Source organism: Pangasianodon hypophthalmus, chromosome 20 (genome assembly GCF_027358585.1).
Source record: "Pangasianodon hypophthalmus isolate fPanHyp1 chromosome 20, fPanHyp1.pri, whole genome shotgun sequence".
Lineage (NCBI taxonomy): Eukaryota > Metazoa > Chordata > Actinopteri > Siluriformes > Pangasiidae > Pangasianodon > Pangasianodon hypophthalmus.
Window position 1 is genome coordinate 10,690,440 of NC_069729.1, and position 20,252 is coordinate 10,710,691.

A 20,252-nucleotide genomic window follows, 5' to 3' on the forward strand; every position below is an offset into this window, starting at 1 on the left:
CTATATATATCTCTCCTCTGTAATTTTTTTTATTTAACACAGAGCAAATACAAGTCTCTAATGTCCAGTTCATTCCAGAGAGCCTGTGTGATTGTGTGCTCGCCTCAAAGGTTGGTGCATTTGATGAGATGTCCCTGAAGAATAGACAGAAAATATGGTGGGTAAATCAGGTATAACTGTGCCTTTCCAGAAGTACATTTCTCAATTTCAATACACAAAATATGACAGATGGTAGTAATCTGAGAAACATGAATCCCTTTGTATGAAAATGATATTTGCCTCTTCTTTATGCTGGGAATCATATCACCTTTAAAGTAGTTTAAAACTGCTTAATACATTAAGCACATAGACTTAAAATTTACAAAAATTGTTTTACAAGACTTGTTTTTTGCACATTTAAAACACATGGGAAAATCTGATCTCCTTATCTGAGGGGGAAGGTGTTGAAAAGGAAAGAAGAATTGATCACAGGATTCAGTTCTGATTGAGGTTAGGCTTGAGTGTACAATAATTACAAACTACCGGCCTCACAACGAGAACAAACCCTATCCAGTCACATACATCTGCATTGTTACACTGTAAAAAATGACTGTGAGATTTACAGGAAAACACTGTAAAATTCCTACAGAAAAGTATTGTAAATCCAAAAACATATATTTTTTGTTTAAATCACAGTGAACTTTTGTAAACTATTAAACAGAATGTTTTGTTATATTTACAACATCGATATGCGATTATAATCAAATTTATTTGTTAAAACTACAAAGATTGGTATAAAAAAAACAGAGAAATACTGTAATACTCATAACAAAACAACTTTGTTCATTTGACATGCAAATATTGTAAAAACTAAAGTTTTAGTCAGTTGTTCTTAAAAATACAACTAAAGTAAGTCACTATACAAGTTTATGCTGTACTTTTAATATGATTGATGCAAATTGAGGTAGTAAAAATGTTTTTAGAAAAAAATGTATTGTGAACCTGAGAGGTTGCCTGTCTGGATTTATATATAAAAATATAGGCTACAATTATAATAACATTGTTTTTATAATTCAAATTATAATATTGATATGCAAAGTAATAGGTACTGTTCAGTCCTAATCCTTATATGCCTTATGTTTCTTTTAGTCTTTAAATTTTAATGTAATTCTTAGCCTACTGGTTTTCTACATAGGCCTATTGATAAAACAATAGTAATAATTTGAGCATTGTGTCATTATCACAGGCTAAACAACCAAACAGTGCCTTCACTAACATCGCTTTATGATTTATTTGTAGCCTACTCTATTTATAAAGTATGTGTATAAGGAATTAAAATTACTGAGGCCTGTGCAAAGTAACACTTCTGTTCAGTCCTAACCATAATCCTTGTATGCTTTATGTTTCTTTTAGTCTTTAAATTGTAATGTTATACTTAGCCTACTGGTTTTCTATTTATATTTATAAATTATTTCAGCATTGTTTTGAGCATTTTATCATTATCACAGGCTAAACAACCAGTGCCTCCTCTAAACACAGACTTGTACTTGTCCTCTCTCATTGTGCTCTGCCGCTGAGTCTGCTAATTTTGAATCGCATAGTTCGCAGATAAACTCGTCTCTGATTGGATAATGACGTGAGGAGCGGGAGACACTCACCTGCGGCTGACGTCAATAACGAGCGAGCCAGAGCAGCGCTTGCTAGAAAGAAAACAGAGGCACAGCAGAAGTCTTCGGAACAGTGTCTTTTAAACGTTTTTATCTACAATTTTAAGAAGTTTTTAGAGGGTCTGCTGCTGTTCAATTGGAAAATTAAAAGTTTGCACGGTAAGCTTCACAGTGTTTAGCCTACTTTTTTCGAGACCAAACGAAAATGTGTGCTGAAAGCACATGGTGTGAACTAGCTAGCTAGATCAATGCGTGATAACTTGGTTCAGCTGAAAAGCACAGGCAAACACTTGAAATCCCAAAAATGATCACCTGTGTCTTTTGTAAAAAGAAATTGGATACATTAAGAGGCTATGTACTACATTGCAAAGTGCATAGGAATGAGCCCCGTTGTCTTTTTAAATGTGTTGGCGCCAACTGTAGTCAAACATTTATCACTTACTCAGCTTTCAAGGGCCATTTTTATCGTGTGCACAATGCAGCGCAAGCTGCTCCTATAGCTGTTGTTGCGGATTTAAAATGCGCAGTTTCATTATGTGCCCGCCGTTTTCACACGGTGAAAGAGCTTGTGTCTCACTTAAATGATCATATTGGCGAGGGCAGGTCTGTGTCATGTCCAGTAAGTGGTTGTAAACACGTGTTTACAAAAAAGTCGTCATTTACTTCTCACATGTGTAGAAAGCATAAAGCATGCTCCCCAGATGGTATCGATAACATGTACAGGGAAACTCGCCCTCAGCCCCCAGATGTCATTGCCAGTACAGATGATTCAGAAAACACACATGAAGTCATGCCAACAGCTAGTGCAGCCAGTGATATGCCAGAGAATGATAGTCAGTCTTATGTCAGAAACATGTGTCTCTTTTACCTTAAACTACAAGGACAGCTGCTAATTTCTGCCTCAACTATACAGACTATTGTTGAGGAAATGCAGAATGTGCACGAGTTAGGTCAAGCCTATACAATAACTAGAGTAAGTTCTTTTTTAAAAAATGATATGAGCCTATCAGATGAAGCAGTCTCTAAAATCTGTGACTGCATTAAAGAGTCAGATTTGTTCTCTGCCTGTCATCAGGGACAATTAAGAACTACATACTCTAGAAATCAGACATTCACAAAAATGTTTAATTACACAGAACCCCAAAAAGTGGCACTGGGAATGGATGAAAACATGACAAAAATTTGCTTACTACATACCAGTAGCAGAAACTCTGAAGAGCTTTTTACAGTCACGTTTAGGGAGGAATACACAGTCACAACAGTTTGGAGATCCTGATGTAGAGGTTTTTACGGATTTATATGATGGACAAAATTTCAAATGTCACCAGTTCTTCAATGAAAACCCTTAAAGCCTCAAACTGATTTTGTACCAAGATTCATTTGAAATTGTGAATCCCCTGGGTTCTGCTAAAAAGATGCACAAAGTTCTTGCAGTCTATATTTCATTAGCAAATTTACCCATTCATTTGCGTTCAAATACTGATAATATGTTTTTAGTCTTGTTGTGTGTTGAGGATGACCTTAAGCGTTTTGGAGTAGTCAAAGTTTTCTCAGAGTTGTTGGCAGATCTGAAATCCTTGGAGACAGATGGAATAAATGTAGATGGACAAACAGTAAAAGGGGGTCTTTACTGCATTGCTGGGGATAACTTGGGTTCTCATTGCATAGGTGGGTTTACAGAGAACTTCAGCCATTCTCAATATTTTTGCAGGTACTGTGAAATCACAAGAAGTGAGTTTGTGGCTGATCCGAATGTCTGTGGTCCTCTACGCACTCCAGAGATGTATGACGCAGCTGTTGCTGATCTCCAGGCTGAAAACATCCAAGGCGTCAGAGGGATAAAGGTAAACTCTATCTTTAATGCCCTTGAGTCTTTTCACGTATCCCAGCCTGGTCTCCCGCCCTGTTTAGGTCATGACCTCTTTGAAGGAGTCTTGTCATATGATCTAACACTGTACCTGAAGAACATTATAAAAAAGAAAAAATGGTTCACGTACTCACTCTTAAACAGGCGCATCAAACAGTTAAAGTACAAAGGATCTGAAGCACTCACAAAGCCATGTGCTGTCAACCCAGACAGTGCCAAGTTATCAGGGCAAGCCATTCAAAACTGGAACCTTTTGAGATTGCTACCAGTTTTGATTGGTGACAAAGTGCAAAATCATGAGGATGAAGTATGGCAGTTAGCTCTCCAGCTAAAAGACATTGTGGATCTTATTTGTGCTCAGAACAATTCCTTGTCCAAGATAGCATATCTTGACATTTTGATCCAAGAATATTTGGAGTTGAGAAAGATGTTGTTTCCCGAAGTGCAACTAAAACCCAAGCACCACTATTTGTGCCATTATTCAGCACTGATCTTGAAATTTGGTCCATTGATATGGACGCTTAGGTTTGAAAGTAAGCACAGTTATTTTAAAAGATGTGCCAGACACTTGAAAAACTTCAAAAACATTTGTCAAACTTCGTCAGAGCGTCATCAGATGTATCAGGCATATCTTTTAGCTGGGCAAGAATGCAGTAAACTACTGCAAGTGAAGGACAGCTGTGTGTTTTATCCCAACCTCTACAGTAACACTATTAAACATGCAGTCAGGGAGTTAGCCTTTTCAGAAAGCCATACCACAGTTACCACAGACATTCAGTACAAGGGCACTGCATATAAAAAAGGACAGTTTCTTGTGTACAGAAATGATGAGTATATGGAGTTTGGTGAACTTCTACTCATCTTGATTCATAATGACACATCTGTGTATGTTCTGATGGATATCCACAAAGGCACCTTCCTCTCAGAATACCATCTGTATTCTGTGACAAAGGACAGTCTTGGGTTACAGTGCATCAACATTAATGACCTGCCTGATTTCTATCCTTTGGTATCATACATTCTTGATGGATACCAAGTCATTCCACTAAAACACAGTATTGTGGAAAAATAAAGTCCAATTAAAGCTCACTTCTTACTGTAAATAATTTGACATTAATATAAGTGTTACCTGATGCATGTCCCTGCTCTGTTAAGTGTATGTACTGTATATATTTTCTGTTTTGTTTGAAGGTGCCATTTTGTCTTCAGTGCAAATATGACTGACTCAGAGCGAACCTTCCTAGATGGCGCCATCATGGAAGTCCTACCACAACTTCAAGCAGTAAACAAAAACATCCTGGAAGAGCACTTGCAGTCCATTGGAGTCGAGACGTATGATCTACGCTTCGTAACGGAGGCTGATTTGATGACAGCATTAAGACCTGTAGAAGCCAGAAAGCTTCTTTCTGCTTGGAAACAGAAATGTAAGTAAAAACACTATACACCACCACACAACTATTCAAAATCAACAGCAGACATGGACATTGTGAAATATTTTACAGTATGAATCAATCTTATTTTTTTGCCATTTAAAGACCACACTCCCGAGAAGAGTTCACTATCATCTATGGAAGCCTCACCTACCCAATCGCTGCCATCGCTCTCTGTTTCACCCCAAAGTTCATCGTCAAGCTCCTCCAGCAGTCCAGGACTTGACACACAGTGGGACATCAACTTTGAAATTCCATGGAGTAAATTTCCTGAGGAAGTGATGCAGGCTTTAGAGAGGGGAAAAAGGCCTGGCCCAAAACTAACGAGGCAAATGGTCTGGATTGTTGTGACTGAGATGATGCAAAAATGCCCTCATGTAGGTAAAAAGCATTCAACTGACGTTGCAACAAAAATGGTGGCAAAATATCCCAGTTCTCTCCAAGATGTAATAGAGGGTGATATTGTTGGAACAGGCTACCATTCCCTTGTCAAACAGTTGCAAAACAGAATTGAAAATGTGAGGCGCACTTCAACACCCAAAATAAGAAAAAGAAAACATCAGACCGATGACTCGGACCAAACAGACGAGATCCCATTAGAAGACAGAGCAGCAATGCAGGACACTTATGGATGCATTAAATGGAATGTAAAATTTCTGCCCCTTGAAGAAACTCAAGAGAGCCAGCAGCAAAAGATGGAAAAACTCAAGGTGATGTTCCAACACTCTGATGCCAATCCAGAGGAGGTAAAATGTTTAATGAAGTCCACATTTTACACACAGCGTCAACATGTCAACCAGGGAAAAAGTATCAAATGCCTTAGAGAGGAGTGGCCGTTTTGGTTTGATGAACTTGGCATGTCAGTCCACTTTATGGAACTCACTGGGATTGACCTCAAAGAGACATTCACACGAAATTTGGATTTGAAAGGAAAAAGGCTACATGACCACAGTTTGTGTCAACAAGAGCAAGAAATTCCTTCAGAATTATGCAAGGCTTCAGAGGATCTGGGGACTGCAGAGTGGCTGTTCAGATAATGTGATAGAGATGATCCTGCTTCTGCTCAGCTACTTTGATGAGAAGGAGGAGTCCATGTTCTTCCATGTAGAAGATACATGTCTGGCAGAAGAGGTCCAACTGGAGCAAGTGCTTCTGACACCCGTTGTTATTGTCTGTGGTAAGTCTGTTTCATATCTCTTTTTTTTAATTGCACTGTTTATAGAATTTGTCATGTGAGTGCAGCACTTAAATAATTTGTTCATAGGACAGTCCTGCTATTCCTCCACAAGGTACACTATATTACCAAAAGTATTCTGTCACCTGCCTTGACTCACATATGAACTTAAGTGCCATCCCATTCCTAACCCATAGGGTTCAATATGATGTCGGTCCACCTTTTGCAGCTATTACAGCTTCAACTCTTCTGGGAAGGCTGTCCACAAGGTTGAGGAGTGTGTTTATAGGAATTTTTGACCATTCTTCCAAAAGCGCATTGGTGAGGTCACACACTGATGTTGGTCGAGAAGGCCTGGCTCTCAGTCTCCGCTCTAATTCATCCCAAAGGTGTTCTATCGGGTTCAGGTCAGGACTCTGTGCAGGCCAGTCAAGTTCATCCACACCAGACTCTGTCATCCATGTCTTTATGGACCTTGCTTTGTGCACTGGTGCACAGTCATGTTGGAAGAGGAAGGGGCCCGCTCCAAACTGTTCCCACAAGGTTGGGAGCATGGAATTGTCCATAATGTTTTGGTATCCTGAAGCATTCAAAGTTCCTTTCACTGGAACTAAGGGGCCAAGCCCAACTCCTGAAAGACAACCCCACACCATAATTCCTCCTCCACCAAATTTCACACTCGGCACAATGCAGTCCGAAATGTACCGTTCTCCTGGCAACCTCCAAACCCAGACTCGTCCATCAGATTGCCAGATGGAAAAGCGTGATTCATCACTCCAGAGAACGCGTCTCCACTGCTCTAGAGTCCAGTGACGGCGTGCTTTACACCACTGCATCCGACGCTTTGCATTGCACTTGGTGATGTGTGGCTTGGATGCAGCTGCTCGGCCATGGAAACCCATTCCATGAAGCTCTCTGCGTACTGTACTTGGGCTAATCTGAAGGTCACATGAAGTTTGGAGCTCTGTAGCAATTGACTGTGAAGAAAGTCGACGACCTCTTTGCACTATGCGCTTCAGCATCCGCTGACCCCTCTCCGTCAGTTTACGTGGCCTACCACTTCGTGGCTGAGTTGCTGCTGTTCCCAAACTCTTCCATTTTGTTATGATAAAGCTGACAGTTGACTGTGGAATATTTAGGAGCAAAGAAATTTCACGACTGGATTTGTTGCACAGGTGGCATCCTATGACAGTTCCACGCTGGAATTCACTGAGCTCCTGAGAGCGGCCCATTCTTTCACAAATGTTTGTAAAAACAGTCTGCATGCCTAAGTGCTTGATTTTATACACCTGTGGCCAGGCCAAGTGATTGGGACACCTGATTCTGATCATTTGGATGGGTGACCGAATACTTTTGGTAATATAGTGTACATGCTGAGTCTGGATCGGAACCTTATCAACACAAACATCTCCTCCTTCATTTCTGCATTGTGCCTCATGTTCGAGGCACAGCTGGCTTGCTTCATGAGCTGGCTTCAACTCTGGAGTTTCTTCAAAGGTGAGTAAACATGGCTTACTCATTTCTCAGACCTGGGACTCTGGGACCTGGAGTCCGGCTCAGAGGTCCCGGTCTTAATCCGGACCTTAACTAAGGCCGGGACTCAAGACCGAGAGTCAGACCCAGACTAAGAGCCGGACTTGAGCCCGGTCTTAGTCTGGGTCTGACTCTCGGCCTTGCCTCTGGGTGTGGCCTGAGTCTCTTGGTTCAGCTCTGAGTCTTGGCAAGGCTCAGACTGTTTTTTTTATATATGCATGTCAAAAGTTTGGAAACTGTACTATTTTTACTGTTTTTGAAAGAAGTCTCTTCTGCTCACCAAGGCTGCATTTATGTTATTAAAAATACAAAAAAAGCTGTTATTGTGAAATATTATTAAAATGTAAAAACTTTTCTATTTGAATATATTTTAAAGTGTAATTTATTCCTGTGATGCAAAGCTGAATTTTGAGCATCACTAAAATGCTCAAAATTCAGTCACGTGATCCTTCAGGAATCATTCTAATATGATGATTTGATGCTCAAGAAACATTTGATGATTATCAGTGTTGAAAACAGTTTTTTTTTTTTTTTTTTTTTCTTTGAATATAAAGTTCAAAAGAACAGTATTTATCTGAAATAGAAAGCTTCTGTAACATTGTCGGTAAGATTATTTTATTTATTCATTCATTCATTTATTTATTTATTTATTTTTTAGGAAAGAACTTAAATTAATACATTTATTCAGCAAGGATGCATTAAATTGATCAAGTGACAGTATAGACATTTATAATGTTGCAAAAGCTTTATATTTCAAATAAATGCTGTTGTTTTGAACTTTATTCATTACATAATCCTGAAAAATTGTACTGTTTTTAACATTAGTGTTTCTTGAGTAGCAAATCAGCATATTAGAATGATTTTTGAAGGATCATTACTGGAGTAATGATGCTGAAAATTCAGCTTTAAATCACAGAAACAAATTGCATTTTTAAATTGTAAAAATATTTCACAATAATACTGTTTTTGCTGTATTTTGGATCAAATAAATGCAGCCTTGTTGAGCAGAAGAAACTTCTTTCAAAAACAATCAAAATAGTACACTTTCCAAACTTTTGACCGGTAGTGTGTATATTGTTTCTTGTAGTCTTTTTTATTTTTTTTTATAACTGATCAATTAAAATGCTTAATATGCTTTAATATGCTTTTGTTCTACAGGTGTTTTTTCTCAATAAACCCAGAAAAAGGAACCAAAGTAGAGAATAAAAACTCCAATCGTCGTCTCAACGTGAACCCTCGAGTCCTCACCCTGATACAGGAACTCTCCGATCACGAGTGGCGTTAAGCCTAAATATGGACTCTTTCTGTGGACTCTGACTCTTTGTTTGAAAAGAGGTACTGTTAGTTTTCGCTCTAAATCCACAATGTGTATTATGTTTATTAAGGCACTATATAATTTTTTTTTAAAGTCTTAAAGATGCACTAACTTTTTCTGGTAGCGAGTCCGCCACCTGCTTGTTTCATTAAGATGTTCTTTCTTTGCGGGAATGTTTCACAATATGGTATAAAACTTATCTATCTTGCATTTATTCAATTAGAACTGTTTTTATTGCAAAAAATACCTTAACAAACGTGAGGGGGCTCGCCTGTAGATCTGACCTGTACCTTGGCCTTTTGGCATCACCTGATTGGCTCCATGGAGATAGATTAGTTTTATGCCATACTGTGGAACATTCCAGACAGGGAGAGTGTGGGTTGTTGTTGTGTGCCTGGCACATAAACTTTGTTTCAAACTTTGAAAACTTTGTTTGAATAAAAATTCATCCAGTTGTTTACAGCTATTGACGATGGCTGTTAAATAAATTTCTCAAGTTATATTTTGCTTCTTGTCTTTTCTCAAGATGTGTTTTTGAGATTTACCACAATAACTTCATTATTAAAACATAAAAATACAGCATATTATGAATAGATTTTATGTATAATATACAGAACATCTCCATTTAAAATGCAAAGTTTTACTGTTGTTTTACCAGTTAAAATGCATTTTGTTTGATATTTCCCTGTTAATTGTATCATTTATTGATGCACAATAAGCAATTATTACATGTAAAAAATACAGGAAATAGTCAATTTTGCATAACTGTGTTGTATATAAATAAACAAGTTTTTTTTAGACTTAACAAGTTTGTAATGTGATTCAGCTGTGATTTCATTCACTGTAAATCAGTTTACATATTGTGCCAGTAAAGTTATCTACTGTGCTGCTGTACATATTGTGCCAGCGTTTTCCTGTAAAAACAACAGGGTTTTTTTTTGTTTTTTTGTTTTTTTTAAACAGTGTAGGGATTGACATAAGAGGGAGGAAAAGAGCAATCCATAATGTCCAAGTGTCTCAAACCTAAACAATGACACTAGTCTGCAGTTCCCTGTAAGTCAGCTGGCCTCCATCCATTCACAGGTGTTTTCCAACCACTACTCAGTAAAGCTGCCAGTGTTTATATTTGTAGAGTTTGCTGGAGACAAGTTATTTGTGTGGTGCTGGTGAGTAGTATTACCCTACTTGTTGTGCAATGATAGATGGAGCATTTAATTTTTTTAGTTTGGTTAATAATAACTCAACTGGCAACACCCTAATTCAAGTCAGGTCAAAATGTCATTCTCTACTTATTACTTTATAATTTTTCATGTCTTTACAAAAAAAAATATGGTATAGATTATAAATGAGTTAATGCATCTGAGCTTAAAACAACCATTAAGGTTTTGTGAAGCATAGTTTTGAGTTTGGAGGAAGATTATATTTTTTACTGTTTGGAAGGCTGTTTTGAATTTTGATTGAATGCATTTGCAGATTCAATTATTCTTTTCCTTACTGAAACAATAAAATTTAGTTTATGCTTGAAGGTAAATGAAAATCAAGTTTAAATTTAAAATTTATATCCAGAATATATACATTTCCATTGTTGAAAGAGTAATACAAATAATAAATTGAATTGAATTGAATTAAAAATCAGGTGAAAATTCCCTAAAGTCCTACTGGGACCCGTGCCTACTTGAAACCTTCCCCCACCCTCAATATAGCAACCCTGTCCCAGCACCTGCATCCAAATTTTCCAGTCCAATTTGAATCTTATCATCTTTGAATCTACTGTATCTATATTTTATTTGCATAAAACTCAATTTTATTGCCCAAAATGCAAAGTGTCCTGGTAAAAGCATAAAACGCCATACAAGTATTTTAATATATTTACTGTAAGGCATCATAGTGCACTTCCCGGTACTGCACTTGAGCTTTGCATAATTGCATTGATAATTCTTCTATAAGAGAATCCATTTTTGAGGACCCTGCCAGCCCTGCTTATCAATTGATAAAAGTAAGACAGGGAGTGAAGTTCATTTCTCTGCACCAATGAATTTAAAGTATTTTGAAAAGCATAGTGAAAATTCAATGAAGGGAAAAGACAAGACTGTCCCTACATTAATAAATGAGAAGTTTGACCCAGCTGGTTTCCATGGTGATGATGCAGCAGTCCTTTGCTCTCAGATCACACTGACAACAAGGCTTTCTTCTTATAACTCCAAGATTACTGCTTCTCTTACTCCACAAGTGTCAACAGGAAATTATAGCAAAACATTAGCAAAATACTAGCATTTTTCTATGAATATATGTCAGCTGTGCAAAGTAATAAATGTGAGTAACCGTTAAAAGATTTTCTCAGAAGTAACTTCCTTCTAGCCATGCTCCCACAGAGGCTGGATCTGTGATGAGCTGATGATATTGTTGAGGTCTGCACAGCTTCTTCTATTTCAGCCACTGAGCTCTGGTAACCCCTTCATGGACAATTCTCTGACGACTGCTCTTCTTGCCTAGGCACTCAGTTTGGCTGGATCTTAGCAGCGTCCGAGTTAAAAAAAAAAAAAAGCCATATTTTTTTCCACTTATAATGGATTTCACAGTGCTTCTAGGAAGGTTCAAAGCTTTGCTATTTTTTTATAACCTCCAGAATTTTTACTTCTAATAACTTCATCTCAAAGCTTAATGGGCAGTTCCTTGGTCTTCACGACAGCAGGACAGATCTGATCTTCCATTTTAGCTGTGAAACCTCCCAAAATCAAAGTTCAGCACACAACTGGACACAGGTGGATTTAAAATGAAAACAGGTGTACCCTGTTTAACATATTTACTGTGAAGTCTCAAAAATTAAATACTAGTCCTAATTTAGATTGCTAAAACAAATGGGGATGAATACTTATCAATTATGCAGTTTTTAAACTTTTAATTTTTTACATAATTTGGAGTCCCTGTACAATTACAATGGATATAAAAAGTCTACACACCCCTGTTAAAATGGCCGTTTTTTGTGGCCCGCTTCTGGTCACCTCACAGATTTTTAGTTGGATTCAGGTCTGGGCTCTGGCTAGGCCATTCAGATACATTGATCTTGTTTTGGTTAAGCCATTCCTTTGTTGATTTGTATGTATGCTTTGGGTCATTGTTGTGAAATTCCTTTTCATCTGCAGCTTACTAGCAGATGCCTGAATATTTTGCACTAAATTGACTGGAATTTGTAGCTATTTATGATTCCCTCCACCTTGATAAATGCCCCAGTTCTGGCTGAGAAAAAGCAGCCGTACAGCACGATGCTGTCACCACCATGCTTCACCGTAGGCATAGTGTTCTTTTGGTGATGTGCTTTTTTTGCACCAAACATATCTTTTTGAAATTATGGAATTATAACTTTTGGAATTGTTCTCATCACCAGACCATAACATATTTTGCCACATAGTTTAGGGTGATTTAGTGGGGCTTGGATGTTTTTTTGTGAGAAAGGTTTTCTGTCTAGCCACCCTAACTCATAGCCCAGACATGTGAAGAATATGAGAGATTGTCGTCACATGCAGTACTTGTCAGACATTCCTGCAGCTCCTTTAATGTTGTCATAGGTCTCTTGGCAGCCTCTCTGGTAAGTTTTTGTCTTGTCTTTTTGTAAATTTTGGAAGGATCTCCTGTTCTTGGTAATGTCACTGTGGTGTTCCATATTTTTTCACTTACTGATGACGGCCTTCACGGTGTTCCATAGCACAAATAATGTTTTGGAACTTCTTTTATATCCCTCTCCTGGTCGATACCTTTCAACAAGTGAGATACCATACATGCTTTGTAAGCTCTTTGTAGACCATGGCTTCAGCAGTCAAATGAAACCAAGAAGAGGTCAAGAAAATCCTACAGAAACAGCTGGTTTGGGGTTAATTTTGGGGTTAATCAGAATAATTTCATTGATAACACATGTATAATAATTACTTTTGAACCTGAGATTGAATGTGATTGTTTCATTCTGAACACAGCCACGTCCCCAATAATAAAGGGGCGTGCACACTTATGAAACCAGGTTATTGTAACTTTTTAATTTTTCCTGTTTTCCCTAAAATGTTTCTGATTGTTTTTCACTTAATTTTTATACACTGTAATTTCACATTGAGGGTGGAAAAGGTTCTGACTTGATTTATCTTAGTTTCCTTTTTTACTTCACAAAAACCTGCCATTTTAACAGGGGTGTGTAGACTTTTTATTTCCATTGTACATGTTTAAATATTATTTGTTTGTAGCATTATTTATTATTTATTATTATTATTATTATTATTATTATTATTATTATTATTATTTATACATCAATCACATTTCAATTCCAGGATTTTTAATAAATCTTTTCCAAATTCAGCTTCAACATATTCTAATATTGTATGAACACAGTAGACTAAGTAATGCTGATTATAGACTCACTTTCAAAAAGTCAGAGAACTGTCAGTAGAAACACATAAAGGAAATTATTTTTTTATTTGATCGTTTAAAAACTTTAGATAGATTTATCAGAACTGTTGCCACACTGTACATGGATTGTGTAAACCTAATTAAAGTTTAAAAAAAAAATTTAAAAAAAGTTTTTAAAAAATGTTTCTATAGGTTTATCAAGTTTATTTAGGTGAAACGTACATGCACCTGTCGAGTTCATATTATCCGTTTCACGGAATACGCATTTATCAATTTTCTTCCAACACCAAGCAAAAAAACTAGATATACTGAAAAATCTGTAAGTGGTACAGTAAGCCAACTGGCTGACGTTGCACTGCTAATCTAATTAAATATGATAATCTGGCAAAAAGAACAATAAATATGATCTATTATTATTTTTTGAAAGTATGCTACAGAAATAAATCACCAGTCTATTGGACAGGTTTTCCCCTTCAATTTATTTATATATGCATTAATTTATTAACTTATTTTCCATTTATAATAATATATACATAATCTGCTGCTTATAGCTAGTAATGTAGCAGTTACCAGCTCCGGTCCTGCACTCTCTTTTATCAAAAAAATTAGCTCGTGCATGTACAAAGACCGTTGAAAAAAAAAAGAAGCGCAATCAGCATCTTCGCCCCATCCACTTGACCAAACCAATAATGAACCCGTATGGTTAATTTATTCTTAATAATGATTAGATGGCGATTAGATGGTGATTCGGGCTGAAATCCCGTTTCTTCCACTATAGACAAAAAAGAAAAAACAAGAAACAAGTTGTTTTGCTGTTTGTTTACGTTTCAGTTCAATGCAGGAAGCTAAAATGTACAAAGACCCTCTAGCAGCTCTGGAAGTTTAAGTGATAGACTCTTATTTTGAGCTGGTGAAGGTTGACCAGTGAGGCGCAATCAGCATTGTAGCCCCACCCACTCATCTAAAACAATAATCAACCATATCGTTAATTTATTCTTAATAATGATTTAATGTTTTTTTTTTTCATTGACCTGCTCTTCAGAGTAGTTTAACCCTGCAGTACAATTTCAGTGTGTCTTTTCTGAAATGACTCACACAGGACTTAAAACTGCATACTGCACACATCCTTTGCATACTGCAGATTTTGTTTTGCATGATTTATACTCCATGGGATATTGTTTCCTAAGTAGTACATAACTTCTGTCTTGAGCTTGATTAGTAACAATACACTTAAAAATTCTGGGTTCTTCGTCAGAATGCCGGAAATGGCAGGAACCCCAGCAGTAGGAAACACTGCCCTTTTCATAGCCTTTAATTGTTATACAAACACAGATTAAAAAGGCGAGCCATGTGCCATGTGCGTGCGGGATTAAATACAATAAGACTTTAAACATACCATATCCCATATGCGTTTCAACTCTACATGCATCTCAGCAGAGGTGAGTGTTGAAAGCATTGCCTAACAAACAAAAAATGTACTAAAGGGAAAAACACAGTAAATGAGTTGCGCTCTATAAAAAAACAAGAACGTTTTTGGCTTTGGTTAAGAAAAAACTGCAATTGACCTTGAAAGTTTAGTATCAGAATGTTGCTGATCATATATGTACAATATCTATGTACAAACTAAACCTCATGCTTTTCTAAATGTGAATTTGGAGCATGGCTGTGGGGATTGGCCAACTCAGCCACAAGAGAATTTGTGTGCTCGGGCACTGATGTCATGTGAGAAGGCCTGGGGCACAGATGTCATTTTAGTTCATCCCACAAAAAATAGTAGTCTCAGGTACAATTTGTGCAGTTTTATAAGGACAATAGCTGTAAGTTTTACTGAACATCTTGCAAAAACAGCCACAGTTCTTCAGGAGACTTTGACTATCACACGTGCTTCTTATTTTTGCAGCAAAACCCAGCAGCCTTCACTATGTTTTTTGTCTGAAAAGTGGTCTCTTATATAATATGCTGCTTTCTTTACTGACATACAAACATTTTTCTGTAAATAAAAAGTTTTTGTATTGAATCGATAATGTAGAAGTCATAAAATAAAAGTCTATAACAAAGTTTGTACTAAAAAATAGGGTATATGTATATATATATATATATATATATATACACACACATACAGGTCAAGAGCTTCAAGTAATGTTCACATCAAACATCAGAATGGGGAAAAGATTGATCTCTGTGATTTTACCCGTGGCATGGATGTTGGTGCCAAATGGACTGGTTTGAATATTTCAGAAACTGCTGATCTCCTGGGATTTTCACACACAACAGTCTCTAGAGTTTACACAGAATGGTGTGAAAAACAAAAACAGTTCTGTGAGTGACAGTTGTGTGGGTGGAAACACCTTGCTTATAAGAGAGGTCAGAGAAAAATGGCCAGATTGGTTCGAGTTGCCAGGAAGGATATAGTAACTCAAATACTCACTATTTACAACCTTGATGAGCAGAAAATCATATCAGCAAGCACAAAACTTCGAACCTTGAGGTGGTTGGGCTACAACAGGAAAGACCACATTGGGTTCTACTCCTGTCAATTAAGAACAGGAATCTGGGGCTATCATGGACAGAGGCTCACCCAAACTGAACAGTTGAATAAAAAGTCTTCAACTGTGCAGTTTCAGTGAGTCTGTGCCCATGATAGCCTCAGATGCTTGTTCTTGGCTGACAGGAGTGGAACCTGATGTGGTCTTCTGCAGTTGTAGCCCATTCACCTTGATGTGTTTTCTGAGATGCTTTTCTGCTCACCACGGTTTTAAAGAGTGCTTATTTGAGTCACTATAGAGTTCTTGTCATCTCAGAACAGTCTGGTCATTCTCCTCTGATCTCTCCAATCAGCAAGGTGTTTCAGCCTGCAGACCCTCCACTCACAGGATGTTTTTTGGTTTTCACACCGTTCTCGAGTCTAGAGACTGTTGTGTGTGAAAATCCCAGGAGATCAGCAGTTATGGATCATGAGCAGATCCTTTCTCCACACATTTGGTCTTCTGATTCTTACAGCTGATGAGTGGTTTGCATCTTGTGGTATGGCCTCTATATTTCTGCTCTCAAAGTCTTCTTCGAACAGTGGATTGTGAAACCTTCACTCCTGCACTGTGGAGGTTGTTGGTGATGTCACTGACTGACAGACACCAGCTTATTAAAGTTGAGGAATGTGTAAAAGACATTAGAAACTGGATGCTTATTAACTTTCTCTTACTTAATTCTGACAAGACAGAAATACTTGTACTAGGACCACATGCAGCTCGAAGTAAGCTTTCTGATTACATAATAACTCTGGATAGCCTTTCTGTTTTATCATGTGCAGCAGTAAAAGACCTTGGTGTGATTATTGACTTTCTTTCATTTGAAGTTCATGTAGATAATATCACTAGGATCACTTTTTTTCACTTCAGAAATATTGCTAAAATAAGAAATACAGTCAGGTCCAGAAGTATTTGGACAATGACAGAGTTTTTGTGATTTTGCCTTTATAACCACCACAACGGATTTGAAATAAAATAATCAAGATGTGATCAAAGTGTAGACTTTCAGCTTTATTTTAAGAGGTTCCACAAAAATATGGCATTTACTATTTAGGAATTACAGCCATTTTAAGCAAAGTACTTCCATTTTCAGGGGTTCAAAGGTACAGTATTTGGACAATTGACTGACAAGAAGTTAATTGACCACGTTCGGTCCATGCCCTCGTTACTTCAAGACAAATGAAGCAGATAAAAAGTCTGGAGTTGATATCAGGTATTGAGTTGGCATTTGGCAGCTGTTCGACTGGAACTACCAATATGAAGTCCAAGGAGATCTCAATGCAAATGAAGGAGGCAATCATTAGGCTGAAAAAACAATATAAATCTATAAGAGAGATAGCAAAAACATTAGGTGTGGCCAAATCAACAGTTGGGTACATTCTTAAAAAGAAGGAAAGCACTGGTGAGCTCAACGACATCGAAAGGCCTGGAAGTGGAACTAAAGTGGATGATCACAGAATCCTTTCCTTGGTGAAGAAAAACCCTTTCACAACATCAACAGAAGTCAAGAATACTCTGGAGAAGGTAGGCGTATCATTGCCAAAATCTACAATCAAGAGAAGCCTTCATGAATGTAAATACAGAGGGTTTACAAGGTGCAAACCACTGGTAACATTCAAGAACAGGAAAGCCAGATTGGACTTTGCCAGAAAACATCTAAAAAAGCCTCTCATGTTCTGGAATAAGATTCTGTGGACTGATGAAACCAAGATTAACTTGTACCAGAATGATGGGAAGAGAAAAGTATGGTGAAAGAAAGGAACAGCTCATGATCCAACTTATACCACATCATGTGTCAAACATGGTGGAGAGAGTGTTATGGCATGGGCATGTATGGCTGCCAATGGGCTCACTGGTGTTTATTGATGATGTGACTGCTGACAGAAGTAGAAAGATGAATTCTGAGGTGTATAGGGCTATACTCTCTGCTCACATTCAGCCAAATGCTACAAAACTGATAGGATGCCACTTCACAGTGCAGGTGGATAATGACCTTAAACATACTGCGAAAGCAACTCAAGACATTTTGAAGGCAAAGAAATGGAATATTCTTCAATGGCCATGTCAGTCACCTGATCTCAACCCAATAGAGCATGCTTTTCACTTACTGAAGACAAGACTGAAGGCAGAAAGACCCACAAACAAGCAGCAACTGAAGGTGGCTGAAGTGAAGACCTGGCAAAGCATCTCTAGGGAGGAAACTCAGTGGAAACTTGGTGATTTCCATGGGCTCCAGGCAGTCATTGACTGCAAAGAATTTTCATCCAAGTATTAAAATTATGGTTATATTTACAGTTATGTCACTTTGTCCAAATACCTTTGAGCCCCTGAAAATGGAGGTACTTTGTTGAAAATGGCTTTAATTCCTAAATGGTAAATGCCATATTTTTGTAAAACCTCTTAAAATAAAGCTGAAAGTCTACACTTGATTGAATTACATCTTGATTGTTTTATTTCACATCCACAGTGGTCGTGTATAAAGGCAAAATCACAAAAACTCTGTCATTATCCAAATACTTCTGGACCTAACTGTATATTGTCACTACACGATTCAGAAAAATTAGTTCATGCTTTTGTTACCTCTACGTTGGATTACTGTATTGCCTTTCTGTCTGGATGCTCTAGTCGATGAATAAACAAGCTCCAGTTAGTCCAGAATGCAGCAGTGAGAGTCCTTACTAGAACCAGAAGATATGACCACATCACCCCTATCTTATCCACACTGCACTGGCTCCCAGTCAAATTTCGTATTGATTATAAAATACTACTATTGACCTATAAAGCACTAAATAGTCTTGCACCACAGTACCTGAGCAAACTTTTGGTCTTTTATGATCCCCACGCCTACATAGATCAAAAGGTGCAGGCTATTTGTTGGTACCTCGAATAGTGAGGGCTACAGCTGGGGGTAGAGCTTTCTCTTACAAAGTCCCACAGTTATGGAACAGCCTTTCACTTAGTGTTCAGGGCTCAGACACAGTCTCAATGTTTAAAACATATGAAGCCTTTTGTGAATAGTTTTTTCTTAGGTACAGGGGCAGGTCTGGAGGGTTCACGGGCATAGAGTGTTGTGGTGAACTGGGATGTTTGGATGCTGTCTCTCCCTTTTAGTTATGCTGTCATAGCTAGTATTGTCCGGAGTCCCTGCTTGCACTCTGCACGCAAAGTACATTGTCCTTAACCATTAGAGGACAAAAGCTTACATAAAAATCTCTCCCTCTCTCTCTCTCTCTCTCTCTCTCTCTCACTCTGTCAAGCTACACATGCTAATTCTGAGATGCCAGTGATCCTGACCCCTTCTGTGCTCTCCAGACCTACCTGACCTATCCTGATGCCCTACTTCTGGTTGGAGTTCTCATCAGTTGAGTTTGCTCGCTGCTGCTGGGGGTGGCCCCATATGGACGGCCTGAAGAACCGTTTGGATTGCTGGGGATGGTGCCACCTGGGGGCTGTGGAGATGGCTTGGGGCTCACATATGGGGAGCTGTACTGTGATGGCTTGGGACTGCGATTGCTGTGGTGGCTTTGGGGCTGCAGTTGCCACAAGCCTCTTTGTACTCAGGACTCCATCAGTGGACAGTGGATAGATTTTAACCAACCAGACTTCTTGCGAAAACATTGATGAATTTGCTGGTTGCACATTTGCACTATTTGTCCATATAGTACACAATAATAGAAGGGATTTATTTATAATTGCACTATCCGTTGCACCCAGATGAGGATGGGTTCCCTTTTCAGTCTGGTTCCTCTCAAGGTTTCTTCCTCGTATTGTCTCATATAAATAATATACATTATCAAACATTAAATATCAGTCAGAATGTGAACCTTTGCTTTCAGTAACTGGTGTGACCCAGTAAAGACATCCATCCATGGCTGGGAGGCTAGGAAGCAAAACTGGCTGTGCAATCTCAGTGGGAGGGATGGCATGCTCTCTCCCTTGTCACTCACAGCGACACTGTCCGATTGTGGGAGTCTGTGAGCTCACGCATGCGAAAGAGGGTAGATAGCACTTTCCTCTGAGTGTGTTATATTACCATAAGATGCAGCATGAGCAGCAGTTTGAGGAGATGCAGTTGGCTGGCTTCATGTGTCTCAGAGCAAGCACATGTTAGCTTTCACCTTTCCGGTTGGGACAGAGAAAGACAAAAACAGAAACAGACAGAGAATGAATCCTAGAAGCCAGTTGGGATGTCCTTGTTAATGAAGAAGTTGTCTTAATCAGTATGTAGTGAAATCACCCCTTGTGATTAAAATGATTTGTGGGATGCTAGTTCTTATATTTAAAGTAGGTAATTCTGCAGTGTTCCTTTTAATATGAAAATGAGACACACATTAAAAATTGCATGCTTGAAGAGACCCTTTAAAACACAG

General features: G+C 38.1%; 1 protein-coding gene across 2 annotated transcripts; it reads left to right on the top strand.

Moving 5' to 3' along the window:
* The first annotated feature begins 1,570 nt into the window (after positions 1-1,570).
* On the top strand, positions 1,571-9,507 carry LOC113539694 (uncharacterized). Of its 2 annotated transcripts, XM_053227061.1 has the most exons (6): positions 1,571-1,805; positions 3,358-3,490; positions 4,705-4,937; positions 5,049-6,120; positions 6,208-7,614; positions 8,809-9,507. In XM_053227061.1, exons 3-4 carry the CDS (start codon positions 4,730-4,732, stop codon positions 5,978-5,980), a joined length of 1,140 nt encoding a protein of 379 aa, XP_053083036.1. In that variant the 5' UTR covers positions 1,571-1,805; positions 3,358-3,490; positions 4,705-4,729; the 3' UTR covers positions 5,981-6,120; positions 6,208-7,614; positions 8,809-9,507. The 2 variants fall into 2 exon arrangements, with proteins under 2 accessions (XP_053083036.1, XP_026791474.2); XM_026935673.3 differs by having other exon boundaries at positions 5,049-7,614.
* Positions 9,508-20,252: the final 10,745 nt, after the last annotated feature.